Source organism: Manis javanica, chromosome 6 (genome assembly GCF_040802235.1).
Source record: "Manis javanica isolate MJ-LG chromosome 6, MJ_LKY, whole genome shotgun sequence".
Classification (NCBI taxonomy): domain Eukaryota; kingdom Metazoa; phylum Chordata; class Mammalia; order Pholidota; family Manidae; genus Manis; species Manis javanica.
This window is the reverse complement of record NC_133161.1, coordinates 110,506,412-110,530,255: the sequence shown is the minus strand read 5'-3', so window position 1 is coordinate 110,530,255 and position 23,844 is coordinate 110,506,412. Positions and strand designations below refer to the sequence as shown.

The window sequence follows — 23,844 nt, the reverse complement described above, 5'->3', positions numbered from 1 at the left end:
AAGAAGCAGTCAGATGCTTCAATCACCCTCTTCACTAGAGCTCAGCTTTTCCTGCAAGTATGTTCAAGGAAAACAGCAAAACCACCTACTAAAGTAACAGTTTTCTTGAGTTTATTTGCCTTCTTAATAACCAAGTAATCTGGAGCTAAACCATTCCTCAGCCCCCGTTATCCCCCCAAAACCCAACCTTTCCCTCCTTTGTCCCCCACATTCCCATCCCTCCTGTCCCTGCCCCTACCCACTCTGTTCTTTTTTGTCCCCCACCCAAACCCCCATCTCGCTGAGCCCCAGGCCTTGAAACTCTGCTGCCTAGACTGTAAATCTGGCCAGTGCTCTGAACTGCAAACAAAGGAGCAGCCCTGGTGACCCACAGCTCCAGGACTCCGGCATCGGGCTGGCCCTGGAGGAATGGCAGGACCGACCTTCCTGCAGGTCACCCCACGAATCACAGAATGACAGAGGGCAGGGCTGCACTGACCCCAGGACAGCTCAGCAGGCCTGTGGCTGCGCTAAAACAGCAGGCACTCTGAAGGGGCCTTCTCCAGGGAGCAAGCATGGCAGAAATAAAAACATCTGCTTCACATATTTGCAACACTTGACATCAGTATTATCTGTAAAATCCTTGTAATTCCCACTCATAAAGGAACAAAATGGAAAAAGAAATGGGAAAGGAAAAGGAAGGGGGGAGGCTGGAATGGATGAAGGGAGGGAGGGAGGGAGAGAGGGACAAAGGAAGGAAGGAATGAAAGTCTACAGTTTTAGTTTGAATAGAAAATGTGGTAACGAAATGACTACTCCAAACAAATATGAATCTGAGGATGAATTCCAGGCTCAATTTAAAATCCCAGTTTCAGGGACAGGATTCTCGGGTGGGAGCCAGCCCTAAAAGCCTTCCACAGACAGCGGGTTGTTGAGCGTGTAGCCGTCGTTATCCTCCTCCTCCAAAAGGAGCTTGTCGATGGTCAGGGAGCTGACGGGTCTCCTGGGGTCTTCCATGTCCTGAAGGGCTGGCTCGGGGATGGAGATGGGGAACTGGACAAACTGGGGCCCGGGCAGAGCTGGGGCTGGAGGCTGGTACTGAAGGGTGGAGGTGGGCAGCGTGGACAGGGGCTGAGGCCATGGGAAATAGGTCAGGGGCGCCTGGTGCTCGGGGCCCTCCAGCTGTGGCCCCACTGTTGGTGTGGCGGCAGCTCTCGTCTGTGATGGGGAGACACAAGTTTGAGGGTTAGCAGCCCTGGGGCATCCATTGCCCATCCTTGTCCTCATGAGGGTCACTATTTCCCCCTCAACTCAGCCCTTTCCTGCTGCCTCCCTCTAAGGCGCTCCACCTCCCCCTGCTCAACGCCTCCCCAAAGGAAGAAGCAGGACTTTACCTGGAATCCTGACTCTGTCACTCACTAGCTATTTGTTTTTGCTTTATGCTATTTCCTCCATTTTCTCATCTGTAACATAGGTCACAAACAAGACTAACAGCACAGGGCTGAGTGAATTAGAGATACTTTTCCAGATTTCATTAAATATAAGATGCGTCCTGATTTCAGAGATATTAAAATGTGGGGGAAAAATGTACATCTGAAAAATCAATAAAAATACAGCATGTTTAACAGCAAGCCTGCTGTGTAGCATAGTAGCTCTATCACAAAGTGGCTGCTGTCCTGCCAGACACTAGGACAATCCTGTCCCCATAAAGCAGCTTTGGCATCCCAAGGTCCACGTGAGCCAGCATCCCTCACCTTCCAACCCCTCTGGTGGTGAATGGCACAGGGGTGCCAGGCCAGACCTGGGGACCAGGGAAGCCCTGCTCTGCTGACGGACTTGGCTTCCCTTACAGCTGCTAGAGGCTTCCAAATGCTCATCCCCTTCCACCTCTGGGCCAGGCCTCCCATGGCTCTCCCAGGGACCTCCAAAGGTCAGGAGCATTTTCTCAGGTGCACTACAAACAATACCTCTCGCCTTCTCAATGACCACCCTACAAGCCTGCAAGAGAGGCAGACCCCAAACTATCTTCCACAGCTAAGGAAGCAGGTGGAAGAGGAAGGTCCCTGCATAGAATGATGCAAGAAAGGCCCAAATCTCCCCCTGCTGCCCCTGCTGCCCCCATCATCTCTCTCTCCAGTTGCCACTCTGCCTTGAGAATAAACAATGAGAGTCATTAGGGAAGAGTTTATTTCAGTCTCTGGGATCTTTTCTGGTACCCAGATGCCTGGGAGTGGGGATGGAGCTGGGATCCTGCCATCAGATCCCAGGTGATACCTGTGCAGCTGTGCTAGTTTGAGTAGCGAGACTTCAGGGTGTTTTTCTGTAGAATGATGGAGTAGAGAAAGGGTCTCAGAGGCCTTCCAGCCTCCCAACAAAGCCTTATTATTTCAGTGTTTCAAAAATCCAAATGGGGATCCTACTTTTTAGAGTCATAAACCTGTTGAGGTCTGTCTATACTCAGGGATAGAAGTACACCAACCCTGTGCTATAATACGTCTTTATCTCCTGCTGACTAAGAATGCTGATTAGTAGCTCTAACCAACTTTGATGAGTTAATTTACAAAGTGGCAAAACAAATAAATTATTTCTTAATACATACAGTTTGATATGCAGAACCTTTCAAAGCAGAAGGTGGGGTGGCTGATGAAAGGATAAACAATGAAAAAAATCCTTGGGATTGAAATAACTGGGAACTATTATGTCCACCCCATTCTCCACCACCACCCAAGGCCCCCTGATATGGCAATGAGTTCCCAGGAAAAGGTGTTGAGCTAACTCCTTCCTGTCTACCATCTGTCAGCACCACAACTGGTTTGCTGGCAGCCAGGTGGGCCGGGTGGGGGAGGGCTCCTCAGGGCCATGCCTGGATAGTGCTTGAAGGGCTGGCGCATCAGGGCAACACTGGACCCTTGGGGGAGATGGAGGGGACATGGGGAACCAAAGCAAGCTTCACCATCAAGTAGGAGCTCTGCAACTACTCACAGGGCCCCAGCACTGCCTCCTACAGCTTTCCTTGGATGGGGGCCACATATAGCTGTACTCACAGGCCTGCTCTCCTCTGAACACTTGGGGAATTCCTATTCCTTCAGCTGGACTGGTACCATTCACATGAAACTATTTCTCTTCCTTTCTCCATTCCTGAGGTAGCAGGCCCATTCTTTCCCGTCCGGCACTTGAAGGCAACCCTTGGTTAATGTTGTGGGTCATTTTTAAGATAATCATAATAACTAACATTTCTTGAGTGCATTCTGTATGCCAGGAACTATGCTAAGCCCTAAACATGCAGGGTCCCATTTGATCCTGACATCATGTTAGTATTCCCATTTCACAGATGAGGACACTGAAGCTCAGAGAAATTACATCACTCAGCCCAAGATCACACAGGTCGTAAGTGAAGGGGTGAGGATTTGAACTTGGGCAGTCTGACACTAGAGGTGGTATGCAAAATATTATACTGCATGTGGGTCTCACTCCATCAAAAGTCATTTTCTACAAAGTTGTGTCACCTGTTGCTTAGCCTAAAAATCTTCTGGACAATCCCTTTGTTAAGTGAACTATCACCCTCTAAGTTATCTTAGATACATAGAAAGAAAATGATGGCTCTGGCATGAGACCCCACCCAGATCTCACTTTGTACTCCATTCACTGAAAGCTTAGACCTGTGAACGAGATGCCCTGCTTTTGGAGCAGCCAAGGAGGTTTAGGGAAGAGAAGGGGAGCCCTGTCCCAACCCACAGCAGCACTGGGCATGACAAGGGAGGCTATAAGCCTCCTTTGTGAAAGGTATTTTAGGTCAGTGAGGATAAAAGCAGGCCTCCCTGGTACACAGGGTAGGCTTAGATGACCTAGTTATCCTGGGAATCAATAGCAAGGAAGATCAGGGGTCAGAAAGTCAGCCCACATTCTAAAGGGTGCCCTCTGCATGAGTTGGAGCAGCAATGCCTTTGTGTGACATACCGTGACATTAGTGATGAGCGGCTGGGAGGCGTAAGTCAGCACGGAGGAGGGCCCCACTACTGTGTAGCTGGGGCACATGGGCTGCACATACATGTCAGCTGAGTAGGGGCAGCTGACAGCCTCATGGGACACATACTCAGTGTAGGGCGTCCATGGGGCCAGGGGCTGGAGGGTGGCTGGGGCGGGTTGGGAAAGCCAGCCAGCACACAGAGCCCCCTCCTCTGATACTGTGGATGCAGAGACCTCCATGTCAAGGCAGGAAGGACCTGTGGGGAGAAGGAAATTACAGGGCTGCTGGTGTCACCCAGGTGAAGGGCCTGGAGGAGGCCAGGGCTGAGGGGAGCTCTTACCCACTGTGGTGTAGGTCGCCAGGGGCTGATGTGGCAACACCACCTAAAGGGAAGAAGATAAAACCAGGATTAGTGATAAGCCATCTCCAATTAGACCTCTGCAGGATACCAGCCCAGAGAGCCCCAGAGAAGGAGAGCATAGGAGAATTTCTCTTGTTAGAACAAAACACCCAACCCATGTCCCAGCCATCACCACCTATACTTTTGAGGGATTCCTGTTTCCTTTAGCAAGAGAGTTGTGCATTTAGGGAACTGGCATTGTCCTCTTCCCATGGGGAGCCCCCAACTCACACCAGCATGTGTGTGTCACTTGCTCACTTGTGCCCTGGCAACATCTTAGTTCAACAGGTCAAGTCAGCCAGCCCATACCCCTCATTCCATGTCAAGGGACCGCGGCCTTGTTCTACTCTCCGTCCATTCTCCAGCAGCCGCACCACAGCAACGAGCTGCCTTCGTGGCCTCAGTGAGTATCCCATGGAGCAGGGAAGTACAATCTTCCCTTACCCCTTGGCTCCCCGAACCCCAGCCCACCACTGGCCACAGTGGCCCCTCACCGCAGTAGATGTGACCCCTGCCCCGCCACTGGCATGGCCACGCTTCCTCCTGAGCAGTTCCTTCACCGGCTCCTTCACACGGACGCCCTGGTATGGCCGGGGCGGGGCTGGGGCTTGTTCTGGAGCTGTGGCTGCAAGAAAGCAATGTCACTGGTGCTCATGTCCCCTCAGACAAGCCCCTGCCCCACTGTGCCCACTCTCCCCAAGGGCCTGCCTGCTCATCTAAGTCATGCCTAATGCAGGGGATCACATGAGGCTTCCTAGAATATTTCTCTCAGTGTTGTCACTCCTCCTGCCCCAAACTTTCTATGGCTCCCCTCTACCCAGGCAATTAAGGCCTGGCAGCCTAGTCTGGAATTGAAAAGTCCTCCACAGTGTGATCTCAACCATTTTTCTATCCACTTAGCACACTAACCACTATATCAACCCTGACTTTGGCCATAAGGTCTGCCTAGACTTCTCTCCATGTTCCTTGCATTTCTCACCTCCTCCTCCTTACTTGAGATTCCGTGGTCAGGATTCCCTCTCACTGTCCTCAACCCTTTGATTCTTCCTGACCCAAGACTAGTGCAGCCCTCCTGGTTGGCCACTGCAGCCCACAGAATTTGCTTCCTCCTGTACTTCCTCCTTCCTCTTAAACACTTCCAGACGTGGTTAGTATTCATTATAGGGGGCAGCAAAGGACAGCCTAAGAGCAAGGACTCTGAGTCAGGTGGCACAAGCTTCAAAACATGTTCTTGGCACATTCTAGCTCTGTGATCCTCGGCAAGTTACTGAACCTCTCTGTGCCTCTTACGGGAAATTTCTTATTGAAGGAATGTTGTAAGGAGTCACTGACACAGTAAATGGAAATTATAGCATGTGCTTAGTATAAAACTCATGCACAGAGTAAGCATTCAATAAATGTGCGGTCCTCTAGGTAATGTAAGTAATCCTTTTGGTATAAGTCTCTTATGCCCAAAACTAGATTTTAAACTTCTCAAGGTGAGATATTGTACTTTATTTCTCTATATCTTCCCAAGTAGCATGTCCATAAACAGCTCAGTAAATTATTTATTAATTAATTGGTTGGATGACTATTTAAAATGTGCGGCCATTCATCTTCCTTTGTCTCTCCTGGACCTCTGGAATGGGCTGCCATGGACGGCTCCCCAGTATTCCGTGGCCCCCAGGACACAGAACAATACCCAGTGGCTACCCCTGTGCCCTAGGCCAGAGAGTGCCCAGCCTGGCTTCTGATAGAAGCTTCCCTCTGCCTTTTGTTATCAAAGCACCACATTAAAACACAGGGCTCTTCCTGGCCTGGGAGAGCTGCCCAAAAGCAGCCATGGCTGGGCAGTGACAATCTGCCTACTCAGAAGGCCTAAAGCACAGGGCCCTGGGCCCTTGGAGGGCAGGCCTGGGTCAGCCACCAGGAGCAAGGAGCACTGGCCCTTAGGACACACGTGGGGACTCCATTATCATCCATTGATAAGGGCCCTACAGACCTGGCCTCTGAATCAAAAGCCCGGAAGCCTGGGTATACATTAAACCCGGATCCGCAATGTTGCCTAGCTGAACTTTGCTCAGTAAATACCCAGCTGATAGGATCCCAGCCCTGACTCAGCACCAGACCTCCATCTATGCTCCTGGCCCGCACATGGCCTGGCCTTGAGACCCTGCAGGCAGAGAGAGGCAGCGGGAAGAGGGAGGGGTGTCCAAGAATGCTCAGAACCCATGATGCAGAGTCAGCCCTAGACTCCATTGCATCCCAGGGAGCTTCCTCACCTGGCCAAGAAGAAGGATTGACCTGAGGGTGATACAAAATGCAGATGCCCAGGCCCTGCTCTGGGAGAGTCTGAATCTAGGGGCCTGATGTGGGCCTAGAACTCTACATTTATAAAATTCCATCCGGTTATTGTGAAGCTCTGCTGGGATTAGAACTACCAATAATTCATCCCTAATCTAATAAGAATCCCCTTCTAACAACCCAATAGGAGATTTCTTATCTTCTGTTTAGCTTACCCTGTCATAATAAGAGATCTCTACTGCTATTACTTCAAATACTTCTGGGCACTAGAAATACAGCATTGACCAAAATAAATGTGGTCCCTGTCCAAATGCTCCTTGCAGGCTAGTGGAAGAGATGAGCAATGAAACATAGGAACTTGTAAAATTCAGGCTGAATTAGGAGTGCATAGCAGAGAGCCAGCCTGTTACCTGTGCCCCAGGACCATTTGTGTGCTGTCACCTTTGTTTAAGTTGCAAAGACAATGGACGTGAGAGACAAAAATAGCTGAATTCAAATCTGGGCTATCACTTACTGGTGGAAAGGTCTCAGACGATTTATGTAACATCCCTGGGCCTCATTTCCCTCATCTGTAAAATGGGAGTGATAATTCTGTTCTTACACAGCTGTGAGGACCAGCAAATAATACACGGAAATTTCCCAAAGCCATGTCCAGCATATGGTATATGTTCAATTCAGGTTATTTTCCTTCCCCTCCATCTGCCCTTACCACCTTCCTCTGGAGAGCTCCCTCAGAAAACTCCTCTTTCTGCCTGCCTCATGCTAACAAGCACCATTTTCCTGGCATCACCTTCTAATGAAATTCAAATTCATAATTCACTTATAATTTTTCTCATCTATAAAATGAGGATCATAATGATACATACCTGGTAGGGTAATCTGAGAACTACATATAAATGTTTAAGCATTGAATAAATGTGAGCTGATACTATCATTAGTGTTAGCAGTACTGCTTGTATCCCCTTCTGACATCTGTGGTCCTCTTTAGAGTCCAGATCCTATTCCTTCAGCTATTTTTTAATGACATGTCTTGAACACCTCCAACCTTCCTTCTGGGTGTATCACTCCTGCCCAAGCTCCCTTTGCCACTCCCCCATGTGAAGGGTGATGCCCAGCACTGACCCCAGGTGTGGCCTGACAAGGCAGAGGACAGGGACACCTGCCCTCCCACACTCTGCTCACTCATTCTCAGGGTCACCCACAGCCACACCACACTGGCTTTGTTCATACCCATATCACTCAACCTACACTTGTCTCCAACTGAGTTTTCAGCTATTTGTAGGCACCAAGCACAGCCGGGACTTTATGCATCTTGGAGAAACCTGGAGGGCAGGATTATCTGGGGGCCTGAGCACTGTGTTTACTAAGCACTCTTAGTTCAGTTGGGGACCAAGAAAGGCTCAATCCCAATTGCACACATCTTAGACCAGATCATAGATAGGTATATGATGAATCACCCTCAGATTTGCATGTACACTTCCTGGGAAGGGTCCGGAGGACCCCTGATCTCACTCCCTCCCAGGAAGTGGACACATCAAACACTGGCTGCAAAGGGGCCAGCTGGGCACTTCCGGGATCCTGTCAAGCAAGGCTCCCTGCCTCCTGTTGTTTCTGAATCAATGGACAAAGAGGGCTTGGGGGAGGTGCTGTGAACAGAGGGTGTCACCATCTGATGTCTGGACTTCCTTGGAACCCACAGTGTCAACAGGTGTGCCCTGGCACAACAACCATATGGAGAGGCAGTTTCTAAGTCCCCACCTCTTCCTATTGCAGTCACAAAACTCCCACAGTTCCCAAGGATCTCCTCAGTCCCACCCATGAGTCCACAACCAGCTGCCAATGACCCCAGGTGAGTAGGCAAGAGTGAGGTGCTTCTGATAGTGTCTTTGGAAAGTGACTAAGAAATATCAAAATCAGAAGTCTGGGGACAATTCCCAAAGAATCCCAACAGCCAAGAGTACTTGCAAGTACATTTGCAGCTGGTGCCTTTCACACCAATGTTTATGAAGCAATAAACATTTCTAATTTCCCAGTAAACACTGTATTCCCTACTGCTACCAGTATGAGAAATAAGCCCACAAATACAAATTTGGGAAAGGAAAAGAAGTTTGTCTGAAGTCATGATTGTTTTGCCTTGGGGCTCCTGGATTCCTGAATTGAGCCAGCTTTGAAACAAGTAAACTAGAACACCTAGAAGAAAAATTTTAATATTATTAAATTAATTTCTTAAAACAATAATAATAAATAAGAGCCAAAGAAAATACAGCATAAAATGAAAGTAACAATATACGCAAGCAGAGAAGATGAAAGTCCAATTCCCGAAAGCAGAGCTGACCAGAGAACAGCCCTCTATCAAAGTGTAGCTCCAGGTAGCATGCCCTGACAGCCTGAAGCTTTCTCACTATTTATCCTGTGATCTGAAGGCCCTTTACGTCTCCTGTGGGCATCCAAGTGTCCATCACTGAGAAAAATCTTTCCACCTAAACACGAGCCTCTTGGCCTTCCCTGGGAATCTTCTTTTTCTGGCTGACAAGTTCAGCCATGTTGTTTTTCAACCACTTGAAGTCAATTACCAGTGGAGTTTGGGAAAAAGACCAAAACTCACTTACAGAAAAACCTATGAATTTGGCCCCAGTGAGGGTTTCCCTTTTCCAAACTGAGCAACCAAAAGGTACAAGAAGTCAGCAGAGGACATTTCAGTTCCCCCTGCCACACACCCAGGCATGCTTCACATCACAAAAATAAGAGTCCTGCAGCTGCAGCTCTGCTGGGGAGCACAGACCGTGACCAACTCAAGCCAACTGACCACCTCAGCACTCCGGCTGCACGAGGCATTGTACTCACTTTACACAAAGCTTAGGGAACGTATGGGTCCCACTGATTTAAATAAATATGACCCTCCAGTTCCTTGATGAAGGTATGATAAATATCACTGAGGCAATATGCAAAATTGTCAGCACTTGTTTATTTAATGACCACCATGCAAACCGCATTCACACCACAGTGAGAAAGCTCCTTGGCTAAGGAGGTAGGTCTCTCTGAAAAGACCCTTGTGGGGCTGACACATGCACAGGGACCAATTCACTGGTCACTGTAACTTCTCCCAGCAGCCTCTCTTCAGATGCTACTCAGGCATTATCAAGAACAGCCTCCAATATGCTCTTGAAAGAAGACTCTTTTGTCCTGGTACAGATTTCCCATGGGCCACAGGGCCAGGCAGTAAGTCGGACACCAGTTACGATGCTGCTCTAAGGAATGGGTGGGATCCAGGGGAGGCCTATGTTTCCATCATCAGGGAACTGGGAAGAGGAACCCATCTCACCCACCATGGCAATCCAGCTCTCTGTAAGTGCTTTCTACTTACAACCAACCAGCTGGATCTCAAGGCTGCAGGCAGCAAGGTCATTCTGAAGGACATAGTCTTCCTAATCCAAAAGGACACATGACACACTATGGTTCACTCCAGGGAAACACAGTAAGTGTTATTCTCTTTTGCTTCTGAATATTCAGTATTTTTTTTTAAAGAAGACTCACTAAGGAGAAATACAAATAATTTTTACTTGTAGCAAAACCAAAAACAACTAAATGAACAATAGGAATTGAAACCTAGGGTTAACAAAATTGCCCTAGCATCTAATTGAGAACAAAGTCACAAAATTGGCTGACACCTTTCACTCTAATGTAATGAATATTGTTTGTGTTCTTGGCCTAAGATAGTTGAGGACTCTTGGGAAAGTGTGGCACAGGTTGGCCAAGGAATTATTCATATCCTTAATTGAAACACTAATGAGAGTATTCTTCTTAGTGAAGATCTGGGTCAAAGTTTTCAAATTTGTTCTTTTCATTCATGGACAATGGCTGATTTTCTTTCCAAACAGGAAAAAGAACTTGGGCTTTGACCAAAGATCGGACTTGACATGCTACAGAGAACTCCCCATCCAATTTACACTAGATTTTACTTTACTTTTTCTTTTTAATGTAGGCCAGCAAAGAGATCCCATATGCACACAAATGTGGGCTTTCTATTCACTAATGTTTGAACCAAGGGGCCCTGTAGCCAGGAAATATCAACATATCACTCATATATTCTAGCAATGTGGATAACACTCAGGCAGAGATAAAAAAGACAGATGGACAAAAAAATAGCTGGACAAAAAAGTTAGTCAGAAGCTATGAGAAAGTGGAACCTCAACTGAATTACGATTTGATGTTGTTTGTAAAGCTGCTGGGGAAGCCAAAAAGGAGTAAGTCATGTGGTTCTGATGTGTAGACTGGGATGTCTCTGTCAGGAGATCTCACAGATGGTCACTGACAGTGTGCTCTCGGGTCTGGGTGGAGAAGGTGAGGGGGTAGCCAGGGGCATTTCCCCTCCCTGCACCCCGTTTCTAAGAGACTCCTTCCTATCAGCCCCCAAAGAGCTCACTGATCAACCATAGGGAGGTCACCAGGAAAAGATTGAAGTAGGGCCATAGTTATTAAGAACTGCCCCAGACCCAGGCAGGCCAAAGGGACACAGAAGGAACACCCAGATAAAGGGGCCACAGGAAGCTCCTGAAGCACAACTGGGGTGACTACAGAGAGTTGTGCAGTCTTAGAACCACAGAGCCCCAGACCAAAGCCCAGACCAAAGGGACCTGGGAACTGAGTGACCCCTATTTAAAAGAAGCCACAGTCAGCCTGTAATGGACCCCAGGTGGTCACACTCCCCTCAAATTATGTAGGTTTATGTAGAGAGCCATTTCCTTAAAGCCCCTCTCATCCACCGAGCTCCTGCCTGAGGTGCTTCCAATCTGCATTCTCAGGATTACCTGGATTGTTCCCAAAACTCTGGCTGTCTGGCTCCATAACCTTGGTCAAGGTCAAAAAATATGTCTCTAGTGCCAGAGCCTTCAGACTCTTTGTTCACAGGCTCAGCTGCTGAGGCATCCTTCTGCCAGGGGCTCAGTGCCTTTCATGCCAGTCATCCACCCTCTCTCCAAACCTCCTGCAGAACACACAGAGCACAGCAGTGTCTTTGATTCTGCTCTCTACTTCCAGAGACAGTGACTTCCACAGTTATGCCTCTTCTTCGTGGAGACTCAGGTATGTTGAAGGAATGCATGCTAGAGGTCCATGGTTTTCCTGGTCACAATCCCAGAAACTCAGACATAACCACACTCACTTTTGCAAGATGACCCTGTGATTCACAAAGTTTTGACAAAAATGTCTTCATGTGAGGCCTCATCACAACTTCTGAACTAGGCAGGGGACAGCTTCCTTTCACCTGCCACTCCCCATACCACTGGTCAGGAAAGGGATGCTCAGAGATGTAAGTGACTCGGCCAAGAACTATACTTGTAAAGAGCAGTGTCATCAACTAGACCCAGGCCTAATGATTCTAAGCTCTGTCCATTTCTGCCTCCCTGCCTGCCCGCTCCCTGCCCCGGCAAGTCCTGTTTGTTTCTCTGGGTAACACTGGAGGCCAGGCATCAGTCTCCTGCCCAGTTCCAACCCTCCTTCTCCAGCTGGAGACTGGGGCTGGGCCACCCTAATCCAGTCTCCCTTGATTGCCAGTCCCCCAAGAAACAGTGCTTCTCAGCTGAGGGAGGAGAGAAAAGTCCATGAGAAGCTTAGCAGCGGTCTGCTCACATGAAGGGTGACGAGAACTGAGAGGCCCAGACAATTCCCCGCAAAGTTTTATTTTTGGTGTTTTCGACTGAAATGACAGGGGATAGGTCTGTCTGAGAAACCAGCTGCATCTGCCCGCCTTTTACAGAAACTGGGGTCACCGGAGCGGACAGGGCTCCCATCTCACATACATCATTTCCCAAATTAGGGGACAAGAAGTGGAGATGCCCGGCAGAACACCCATTGAATAAGCACTGCTAAGCAGCATGAACCACCACGGCCCCTGCCATCACAGCCCCTTCTAGTGCAAATCAAATAAACGCATAAGCAGACCTAGAATCACACACTGCGACAGAGCTGTATCTGCCTCATAGTTGAAGGGCTCTGCCTTGTCGGGCTGGTTTCCGCTTCTGCTTGGTTCAGCAGGGCTTGAATGAGCAGAGAGCTGGAGGCTCTCCCCTTGAAAGGGGAGAGAGCAGAAGGCACGGTGGTTCTATCCCCAGTGCAGAAATGGCTCTGGTGTCAGGCTCAGCCCACACAACGAATGTAAGTCTTGCCCAAGACATACAAAACAGCCCCAGATGTTCAGGGTCCTTCCACAGCCCAGGGACCCTGGATAATCCCCAAAGATGTTTCAGCAGCTGGTCTTATTCTATCTTGGCTAATTAGCCCACTCGGAAAAGACAAGTCCAGGGAATTCAGATTCAAAGATGTAAATCAGTTAGATCCAGAGATCTAAATACTAGTCCCAAATATAACTTCCTGAGATTTATATTTGCAGGTGCTTTTGAGTCAGGTTACAATTACTCTCACTACAGTCAGAAACCCCTCTGGTGAATTTATTTCAGTTGGCAGGGGAAGAAGCATCTAATGAAACCCTAAAATTCTTGGCATTGAAAAATGGTGTTTAGGACTGAAGCTGACCGAATTTGGAAAGCCTACTACATAGTTTACTAGTGTGTCACCCTTAACAAGTCATTTAACCTGCATGTGCCTCAGTTTTCCCACTTGCTAAATGAGAATAATACCCATATCGTGGGATTAGCATGAGCATTATATGGAATTAACATAGTTAAACAAGTAGTAACAATAGATGTCCAGCAAATGGCTGTATCTCCTTTGAGCTCAGCCAAAAATCCAGGGCCCATCATTCATCAGAGAAGTAGCCCTGCTACAGTGATTCTAACTTTCTCCCATCCTGCTTCCTGATCCTGAGTATCTCTATTCTCAAAACACCCGGGGACTTCTTCTGCCAGCAAGGCCCATCTCATCCTGCCTTGATCGTGCTCCTGGAAACCATCCCTGAGGTACCTGGGTCTGGCATCAACAAGCAGCAAGAATATCCATGTTTAGGTTACAGGGAGGCCAATGATGCTGCGGAAAGACCAGTCAAAGACCTCCCCTGCGAACAGAACAAGCCTGTACAGGAGATATCAAAATCCTGGCACTGGCCTCTTACAGAGACCATGAGCTGAGTGAGAGGACCTCTTTCTTCATAAGCCACCAGAAGATTAGGTTTGGGGAAGATTTGAGTTTTTAAAGAGCAACTCCACAAAGGAGCACCTTGGAGATTTTTGGGTGGCAGACAAAGATGACATACCCTTGTTCTGACCTCAGATGTGGCCCCTGAAGGAACCTGTATCTCCTAAAAGGCAAGGACAGAGGCATGACTGAGGCCATAGTCATGGATACTTCTTCACAGGTCTAGAAAACATAAATGCATATCACATATGGGATGGAAACACAGCAGTGCACAAGGGAGGGCTCTCTGTTGGTCAGAGAAGGGAGTTCTCTGATACCTGTTAGAGTAAGGCAGACCTCTGGCTGACATATTGGGCATTGCCTCAGCTTTACTGAGAGCAGCAGGGATCAAAGGGGCAGGGGGAAAGGGGCTTATAATGAGCTCACAAGACCGTGTCAGGGGTGAACCAACCTGGGATACCCACTCCCCCACCACATGCTATACATAGCAAGGCTGCACCAGAGAGGAGATGGAGCAGAGGAGACAGACACATCTTTCCGTATTAGATTAAGACCCATAGCTTGAATCTAGAATGGCCAGTCTGATCTAGGATAGGAAACAATTATAGTTCAGCAGTTAAAGAAGAGGAACTTCAGTTGTTTATTCCTTGATGTAAGCAATGTCTAGTTTGTAATGTTATGAAAGAAAGAGACTTTTCCTGAGAGCTTTGGGCACGGACAACTTCCTTGGGGGAAAAACTCTTGAGATCCAGCATCAGCTGTACATTTGGAGTCAGACTCAGCCGCCCTCACTGTGGCTTGGGGTACAGCCTATATGGATGAAAGTAGCCCTAATAATTGATTCACGATGTGAGATATAACTGCCAGTCAACATGAACTTTTTTACTAAATCTCTGGTTTACTAACCAATGGTCTCATGATGTGGGGGATTCCCTTGTGAGGGACAATTGAAAAGCTGTGAGAATAACAAGCCTGAGAAAGAAGTCACTAGACCAGTCTTTGACACCCCTTTCTTATTCACAAGACAGCCATGTAGACAGAAAACATGACCTTCACAGCTTCAAAGCCTAATGGAGACCAAAGCTAATTTTTCTCTGATAATGAGTTCCTTACCTTGTAAGTATTTAAACCAAGGACCTGAGATCAGCTATCAGAGATCATGCTGAAGAAGTAAAGGATTGGTCCAGGTCAGCATTGTCAAGCTGATACAAAAAGAACTCTGGGACACAGTGAATGTGCCTGTAGGTGCCAGTAAAGGGAAGCAGTCAGGAGAGTCTGGGGATGAATGAGCAGTTGGAACTCCAGTATCCCATTTTTATATTTGTATCAGAGCTCTGCAATAGATTTGAATAGTAGTTTTGAATAAAAGGGGTTAAGAAAAAAATACTGTGGACAACAGTCTATATATCCTTGGATTTTCTTTCTAATGCTAATATTCACATTGAATGCCATATTTTCCATGACACCTTCCCTAATTCCTGCCTCCCCTCACTCCTGCTGATGGTACTTTGTTTCATTGATAGATTTCCCTATAGCTGGAAATAATTCTGTATTATCAGTTGGAAGCCTGCATGTACGGCATGATGAATGGACGGTTGCTTTTCCTTCTGTACCTTTCTTCCTTTACACTAGGTGACAGCAACACCAGTTCAGGGAAGACATTGGTGCTGCTGTCACCCAGTGTAAAACTTGCTCCTATTTTCAAATCTCTTGCCTCTCCTTTTTCCTTTCTTTTCTACCTCCCCAGAATTTCTCAGTCCTAGAAAGTACAAGCTTGTACTCTTCCTCTCTTCCAATTAAATTTACAATTCTTTCTAGAGGATTGAAAAATAATTCAGCTTTTCTTAAGTGCAGTCAAATCCTTTTTGGCCCCAACACCTGGCCTGAGAGTAACTCTGGGACATAATTCTTTGGCTACCTGTTCTTCCCAGAAAGTGATACTAATGAGACCATTACTAAGAAAGGAAGCAGCATATTCTTGTTTCAGTTTTCAGTATCATTTGTGCTATTTCTTGCATATGTCAGTGCCATTCTCCTCACAGCTAAATTATAAACACTTCTGTCCAATCTTGTGAATTAAAAAAACAAACACAAGTTTGCCAGTCAGTTTCAGCCTGCTGCCATCACACCTTGCAAGGCTGGTAGGAAATTATGGCCCAAGTTCCAGGTTTGGTCATAGAATGGCCACTGTAACCAACAGTGTTAGCCCTAATTACTAACCACACCACAAATGACAAGACTGGAAATATGTATCCTGCTATTTCACAAGAAATGCAGAACTCAGAGGCCATACATATTGTAATCTAAAATTAGCTGCATAACCTTTGTCCTTAAAGGAAGTGTGAGAAAAATAATAACAGTAAACTATTTTGTGTTATTGGGTGTTGACTTAATGCCACACACAGTGGTTCAACCCCTACCACACCTTATGAAGTAAGAACTGCATTCCCATCATATACATGAGGAAATGGCAGCCGAACAAGCAAAGGGACTTGCCAGCATCATACAACAAGTGAGACATTCAGTATAGGATTCAAACTCAGGTCTGCCTGCCCCAAAGGCTAAGCTTTAAGCTACTGAAGGTAAAGAAACAGCAGAGATGTCATGCTCCAATTTAGAATAAAACCTTACCCTCTCTATCTTGCTTCTCACACCTCACACACATACATGTACACATACATACACATGTATATACACATACACACATGTGGAAGGATAACCAGACTCTTCCAAAATCTAGGCAGTTCTAAACAAAGGAAGTGCCAAGGAGGCAGAAGACTTAGCCCCCAGTACAGACTGCCACACAGGGCTGTCCACTAGTGCTGCCCAGAAAAAAAGATGCACTGCATTATTGGGAGAGATTCTAGATCCCTCTCTCCCCTTTGAGCCCTCCATTGTAGCTAAAATAGCTGCCACAAAAGCCCAGTGGAGGAGGTACAGCAGCGAGGCAATGACACTACTTCCTTCAGAAAGTAAGCTGAAATACATGCATGAAACATGAGTTTTCAAAGTATGAATAGACATCTGCCAGCTGGTACACATCATTTTACCATTGGTCTTTTATCTAACATGGGAGGCCTGTGCTTTTTCCAAGAGCACCCTCCTGGACCATGTGAGTGAGGCAGGCACCATGGCAAGGAGATAGAACAGTTTTGCAAGATGACATTCAGGGTGATTTACCAACCTAATCTTTAAGCTTTAGTTTTCTCATCTATGAAATGGAGCTTAAAACAGAATCATGGAGTTTTTATGGGGAGTAAATAAGATTATACTTTCAAAGCATGGCAAAGACTAGCAGTTGTCACACCAGACATCTGTCCTGTGCTTCCTTACTAACAACCCTCACATTATGGGGGCTGGCAGTGTGCCCAGCTAAGTAAGTACACTATTCTCCCTTGCAGATAGGAATGGTCATTTTGTCAGCAGTTGTGTGTGTTGCTGGGGAGGGGCGATAATAGGGAGCCATGATCTTTTTGCCTTTCCGTGTTCTTCTTTCTTGTCCAAAACACAGATATGATGGCTGGAGCCACAATGGCAACGCAAGGGAGATAGGAATGGTCATTTTATCAGCAGTTGTGTGTGTCGCTGGGGAGGGGCAATAATAGGGAGCCATGATCTTTTCGCCTTTCCGTGTTCTTCTTTCTTGTCCAAAACACAGATGTGATTGCTGGAGCCACAGTGGCAACTATGAAGTGACCTTGAGGACAAAAGCCACATGCTAAGGGCAGCAGACCAGAAAGACAGAAGTAGCCTGGGACATTGTTGGCACTTTAAAGCCTCCAGACTGTCCTTCAGAGCCTGCTGTGGACCTTCTTTTATGTGAGAGAATATACACCACTGTCCTATTTAAATCCACATTGTTTCAGATCTCCTACTAGCAACCAAATGTAACCCAAACGGACCCAAAAGAACATCAGGTACACTGCCACTGCGTGGCCCCAAATAAGTACTTCATACCCCATAGCCGACATTTATCCATATGAAAAGGATTGTACGTGTTCTGCTTATAGTATTTTAATGTCCAAAGGCATATGAGAAATGATCGAGTTCAACCTCCAGGTCAATAGTTCTCACCTTGACAGCACAATAGAATCACCTGGGAAGCATTTGTAAATCTAATGCTCAGGGCAATTTAATGAGAACCTCTGGGTTAGGACCCAAATATTGATATTTCTTAAAGATCCCAGACTGTTCCTATGTGTAGCCAAGGTTAAAAAGCACTGTTCTATACAGATGCAAGAATTTCTTCTATTAAATTAAGGACACATGTTTGAACTGTTTATTTTTTATAAGCACTCATGAAAGCTCAGCAATTAGAGCTGGAAAAGGGTTTCAGTTAAATATAGTTTTCATGTCCCTAGCCAGGAAGAGGCAGGTCCCATCTTACAGCGGGGATACTTGGGACCCAGACTGGTCAGGTGGCTTTCTCAAGGACCCACCCCTAATTACCCGCAAGTCGAAGGTAGAATCCGTGTCTCCTGCCTGTGGGAACGCTTCGTCCCTAGCATCACACAACCAGGACACAAGAGTTTCAGGGAAGGCCACTCCAACCCAGGCAGGCCCACGCTCATCAAGTAGTTGTTACACAAAAATGAGAAAATTAGAAGGTTGCCAAGTATTTGATAAAGGTGAAAATTATGTTAAGATCAGAAATTATTAGCCAGCTTTGATTTGTCTGCCTCAAAATGAGAAATTGATGAACATTATCATTAGTGGCAAAATAAACTTCTTTAGAAAGAAGTCAGAGGGCAAAAAATACTAATGCCTGTACTTGGTAATGGGAAAGTTTAAAGGCAAAAATTTACAGAACCTCTAAGATAATTAAATGTCCAGATATTTAGCTAGGAAGTATAGACAACCTTGGTCCTTTCCATCCTCACAATGGAATAGATTTGTAGATTTGAACTGGAAGAAAGCTTTCAAAACATCTGACTCGGGAAATTTTTGAGTGTAGAAGAAGACAATGTTGGCATTTTTCTTTAGTAAATGTCGGGAGAAGGAAGTAGGTATCCACCTTGAAAATCATCTGCTCTTTTACCAATTAATCTGTGTGTTCAGTAGATGTGTGTCATTTATTTCACCTCCTTCTGTGCTCGTGAATTTGTGTCTGTCTTTTGGATCCCACTTACACTTATCAACAAGAACCACTGAATAAATAGATTAACTTGGTAAGAAATAAAGGTGCTTACTAGGCTTAATAACTAAACAGACATTGTATGTAACACAGCATAGAAATTATTAGAGGTAGTCCACAGACCTACATTACTTCTTGTTATAAGTTTGCCTGAATTTATAAAGGAGATAGTTCCAGAGTATTATATTAATGAGAATTTTACATTAAACAGACCTTAATGTATCTGTTTGTGAACCTCTGCTCTGTTCATGTCAGGAAGCAAAGGCAAATCGGCACTATTATAATTTGATAGTAAATGTTTCCTGTTCCTAAAATGCCTCCTTGGGCACTACAGCAAAGAAACACCATAGCCAAGTCTATGAGACATCAAGACAACCAGTCAATTCAAACAAAATAAGCCAAACCTGCGTTTGATGTTCCCTTGGTTTTTCCCTAACACGAATAACAATAAAAAACAGTTGTTCAATTCATTTATTTTTTAACAAGTGGTGTTGAGTTTACTATACACACTGACTCTAAGGTAGAAGTCAATAAAATAAAATTTTGATATTATGCAAGTTATTTAATCAGTTAACTGCAAGCTTTATCTCCTACTGGTGTGAGTGCAGTGCAAGCCCAGGATACTGAACAATCTAAGGCAATGAATATCCAAAGTACTACCCAAGTCATTTTAGGCCAGAGGTCAGCAAACTTTTTCTGGAAGGAGCCAGATAGTAAACATTTTGGGCTTTGCAGGCTATATGGTTTCTGTAGCACCTACTCAGCCCTCCTGTTGTAGCAGAAGAACAGACACAGCTGTATTCTGATAGAATTGTATTTACACAAACAGGTGACAGGACTGGTTTGGCACTCAGGCCATTTGCAGACTCCTGATTTAGAGCTTTGAAAAACTGTAAGATCCAAGAACATTTTGACTGTGCCTTTTTAATTACTCCAATATAAGCGTGGAAAAAGATAGACAGGCAAGAATTTAGTATAACCCTGATCACTCAAGACAGGCCGATGGAAGGTATTACAGGAGGGAAGGGCTCTCTGACCACTTTCAGGCGACTTGATGACACTGCTACATTCCCTGCTTTAGCTCTGGTTAAAACTGTGTAAAGCAGGCATTAACACCCCTATTTTCCAGATTTTTAAGTGTATGAGATGGCTAAATAAGTTGCAGAGACAGCTTTCGAACCGAGGCATGTCTCACTCCATTGCTCCTGTTGTTTCTACTTCACTGTTACTAGGTGGCCTTAACAAGGGCTTCTTGTTGAGGCGGCTGTTAGTTCTTCACATCCATGCAAGACCTGCCAGACAGAGCGAAGAACCTGGGGAGAAAATCTGCAGGTGGAGTGACTTATTTATCCAACTGGCCAGTCAAGCAAATCTTAAATCCGTGGATGGGGCTTGAAGATTTCCATTCTGTGTGCCAGTCGTGCTGAGCTAATCTGAACCAAAGCCCATGTGAACCATTCAGTCCACAAACTGGAAACATGGGCCAAGGAAGGAGGGGACAATATTCACAAAGCAAATGTTTTCTTAACCCTTTCCAGAACCCCGTAGTACAGTCATTTCAGCTCATGCCTTGAGGGTGTTTTCTGAAAAAAGAAAGTGCTTTTTTCAGCACTCTTGGTGTCTGATTTCAAACCCTGCCCTTCCATCAGGTGATTCTCAGTGGGCTGATGATTTTGCTCTATTTTTACTGGCTTTTCCCTCAGAGTCTAATCTCCCAGGTACCCTCTGCTCTAAACAAAGGTCTTAATTGGATCCAGGGTGAAGAGATGCATCCAGTGTCTGGGGCATTTCTTAATCTCCTTTAAGGTACCAAAGGAGAATTGAAAAGAACTTTGATGGTGTGCAACATGTAGAAACATTCACCCCAGTTATTTCAACACTGATCTTACAATGTGGTCTCCCTAAAGATGGAGTTTTGCTTGCACCTGACTGACCTGCAGGATGTGAGCAGGAAATACGCCTCCAATATCCCCTTTTAAAAAACTGCTTATCTCTTAGGAGAAATATAAGAAAAAATGTAGTGCATAATGACGAAGGGAGAATACCGCAGCTCATGAACACAAAGAAGCAGCCCATATCTCAGACACAGAAACAAAACCAAAGCAGTCAACATCATTTTGGTGGCATCTCAGCCTACTGAGGTATCTCTGCAGAATGGGTATTATTTTTACCCCATTTTACATATGAGAAAACTAAGGATTTTTTAAAAAGGAAAATGACTTGCCCTAAATAGGCAGGAACCAAGGCAGAAAAGCCCATCTAGAGGCTCACATAAAACCCACTGATTCAGCCTACATGTAAGGGTATATGGACACACAGCAGGCTCCAGTAAAGACATTAGTGCCCCCCTGCCCTTCAGCCACCACATAGCACTCCCATGGGGCTGGCTGCCATTAGCCTAAGAAGCTTAGGGTCTTGCTGTCTCCTCCTTCGGGACCAGTTGCATACCACCCATACTGGGATATCTATAATTATCTTTGAAGGATTCCATAACTCTCAAGTAAAAATTAAAGTACACTTCTTGTTTTTTTAAAAAAATCCGTCTCGCCATTATCAAACAACAATGAAACTTCACAGTCTGAGAAGTTTTCAAATCACTTTTCTGTACACATTAAAATGCTCAATTCCAGATAATTCAAAAAAAAGTGACTACAAGTTGTGTTTTAATCAAAGGCATATTTTCTTTCCTTTTTTTATCATTTCTTTTAAAAATGTTTTCATCTTTTTTTTTATTTTGGTACTATTAATCTATAATTACAGAAAGAACATTATGTTTACTAGGTTCCCCCCTTCACCAAGTCCCCCCCACATACCCCTTCACAGTCACTGTCCATCTGCATAGTGAGATGCTGTAAAATCACTACTTGTCTTCTCTGTGTTGCGCAGCCCTCCCCGTGCCCCCCATGCACTATACATGCTAATCGTAATGTCAAAGGCATATTTTCAGAACTTTATTTTGTAAAATAAATAAACACTCCCTAATTTATCTCTCCTATACATCTAGATTCTCTTATATTAAGTTTGCTTGAAGTAGGGTGTACCTGAATTCATTAAAAGACATTTTAAAGAGCTAAGTGACTTTAAAAAGAGCAATTTTTTGGTAATACTTCTTATTAAAGGAAATACAGAACTGAGCCTCATAAGGCTGTTGAGTTGACTTTGTTATTTCAAGAAAGGAATGTTGTAGATAATCTCTGTATGATTTCCATTATTAATAACATGAGTCTCTGTTTGGTCCCACATAATGGAAAATAAAGTTCACAGTTGTTCCATCCAACCCCCAGGATAAACACAATGTATAAAGATAAGCCCGTTGTCCCCTTGCACTGGAACACCAGCCTTGCCACCAAATGGGAAGAAGAATGATAGGAGGCAGGTCAGTGAAGCCAGTGAAGACATGCTCTACCAATCTGAGTTTCCACATCTCCCCAACGCATTAACAGAAACAATCACACCTTTGACAGAAGCTAAGTAACTAACTCAGAGAGGAGCAGGGCCCATGGAATTGAACCACAAGCTACAGGGTAGCTATTTATAAAAAGAATGCCTCTCATGTGAAGAACTCCACGCTTACCCCTCCAGGCCCCAAACCAATGTTACATCTGGCTTTCGTTTTGTGAATCATAAACTGCCCTTTTTCACCACAGTGATTCATGCACAGCAGTGGAGATTCGATGAGTTGCCCCAGCTTGGGACACCATTTCGTTCCCCTCCAGCCTGGAAAATCAGCATCACCTCTGACAGGCTGGTTTCTCCACGCGGCTCAGTCACGCCCACCTCACCCCTCCCCACCCCCTGCTTGGGGCCTGGACCCCTGTGGCCCCCATCCCCACCATCACCTGCCAGGCCGACAGGGGAGCTCCTAGCTCCTGCCGTGCTCACGTGGCTCTGACAGCCCCTGCCGGAGCACTTACGTTTTTGCCAGAGCATGGCCTGTGACAGGATGTTGCCTTTTCTCTTTGAAGCAGACAGTTTGACTTCTTTAATGTGAGACCTGGGTGTGCGTTCCTCCAGTGCAGCCACTGCTTGCTCAGAGGCTGTTTCCTCGGCCTTTTAAAGGCCCAAGTTCCCACTGCGCGGGGGCACAGCAGCGTCACATCCTCCCACCTCAGGCACGGGTGCACTTTTTCTTCAGCAAGGCTGCCTGTCACCCCACTGTGCGCACCCTCAGAGGCCCTCCGGCTGCAGGCCACTTGACTCGCAGAGCCAGCCAGCTGGATCCGAACCGCAGCGCAGCAGCAGGAGGCCGTGGACACCAGCTGCGGCCGCAGGGTGCGATGCGCCCCGCGGTGAGCTCGTGAGCGCGGGGGTTCAGGCTCGCACCTGCCCACCCCAGTGACGAGTCCAAAGCCCCCTGGAAAGCTCTGGGCTCTTGGTGGCGTCCGTTCAGGCTTTTGCCTCCCAGGACGCAAGCAGGGCTCTGTCGGCCTTGGGCCCTGCTCCGCGGGAAATGCGATTCCCAGGGGTCACTGGTTCTAAACAGGAGGAAACACCTGTAGTCTCTTCAAGCCTCACTAAACAACCCCCTCATTCTTTTAATATTGCTTTTCTGTTTATTCCATTTTGAAACACAACAGCCCCTCCCCTCGCTCCCCAGCGACTGCCAAGCTGGCCAGTTGTGGTCACACTTAAATGCGAGGGCTGCCGCTTGCGGTGGTCCTTCTGCCCACGGGGAGGAAGGCCACCTCCTCGAGGGAGAGAGAAGACTCGCGTGCTGTTCGGCTGGAGCTGCGTCCTTCAAGGGGACTTTAGGCACATACGGACGGGACAGGACCCTAGAGCGCACCCACCATTTAGCATGAAGCTTCCCAAAGGAAAACGGGGTTCACTGCCCGAAGGTGTGTGGGGTGTCCCTCCCAGCGCGGAAGCCTCCGCCGCTGTGCATCTGAAGCCCACGTGCTCATGCCCCATGACCTGAATGGTTTAGGGTCAAGGCCGCCCGGCTCGGACTCCCTCGGGCAGTGTGGGGCCCCGCCGTCCTGCCCCCACACA

The 23,844-nt window shown here is 46.5% G+C and overlaps 1 protein-coding gene across 1 annotated transcript; it reads right to left on the bottom strand.

Moving 5' to 3' along the window:
* Window positions 1–784: 784 nt before the first annotated feature.
* On the bottom strand, window positions 785–22,918 carry POU2AF1 (POU class 2 homeobox associating factor 1). Its single transcript, XM_017675019.3, has 5 exons — window positions 22,767–22,918; window positions 4,841–4,971; window positions 4,287–4,329; window positions 3,937–4,202; window positions 785–1,197 (listed from the first exon to the last, which is right to left on the bottom strand). The coding sequence occupies exons 1-5, from the start codon at window positions 22,780–22,782 to the stop codon at window positions 883–885; spliced, it is 771 nt and encodes a 256-aa protein (XP_017530508.2). The 5' UTR covers window positions 22,783–22,918; the 3' UTR covers window positions 785–882.
* Window positions 22,919–23,844: the final 926 nt, after the last annotated feature.

Excerpts from the sequence above, each read along its gene's own strand:
- POU2AF1 (XM_017675019.3), bottom strand. Across the intron at positions 4,330-4,840 it reads CAGGGGTCACATCTACTGCG|GTGGTGTTGCCACATCAGCC; the intron begins GTGAGGGGCCAC and ends TCTTCCCTTTAG. Across the intron at positions 1,198-3,936 it reads CGCTCATCACTAATGTCACG|ACGAGAGCTGCCGCCACACC; the intron begins GTATGTCACACA and ends TCCCCATCACAG.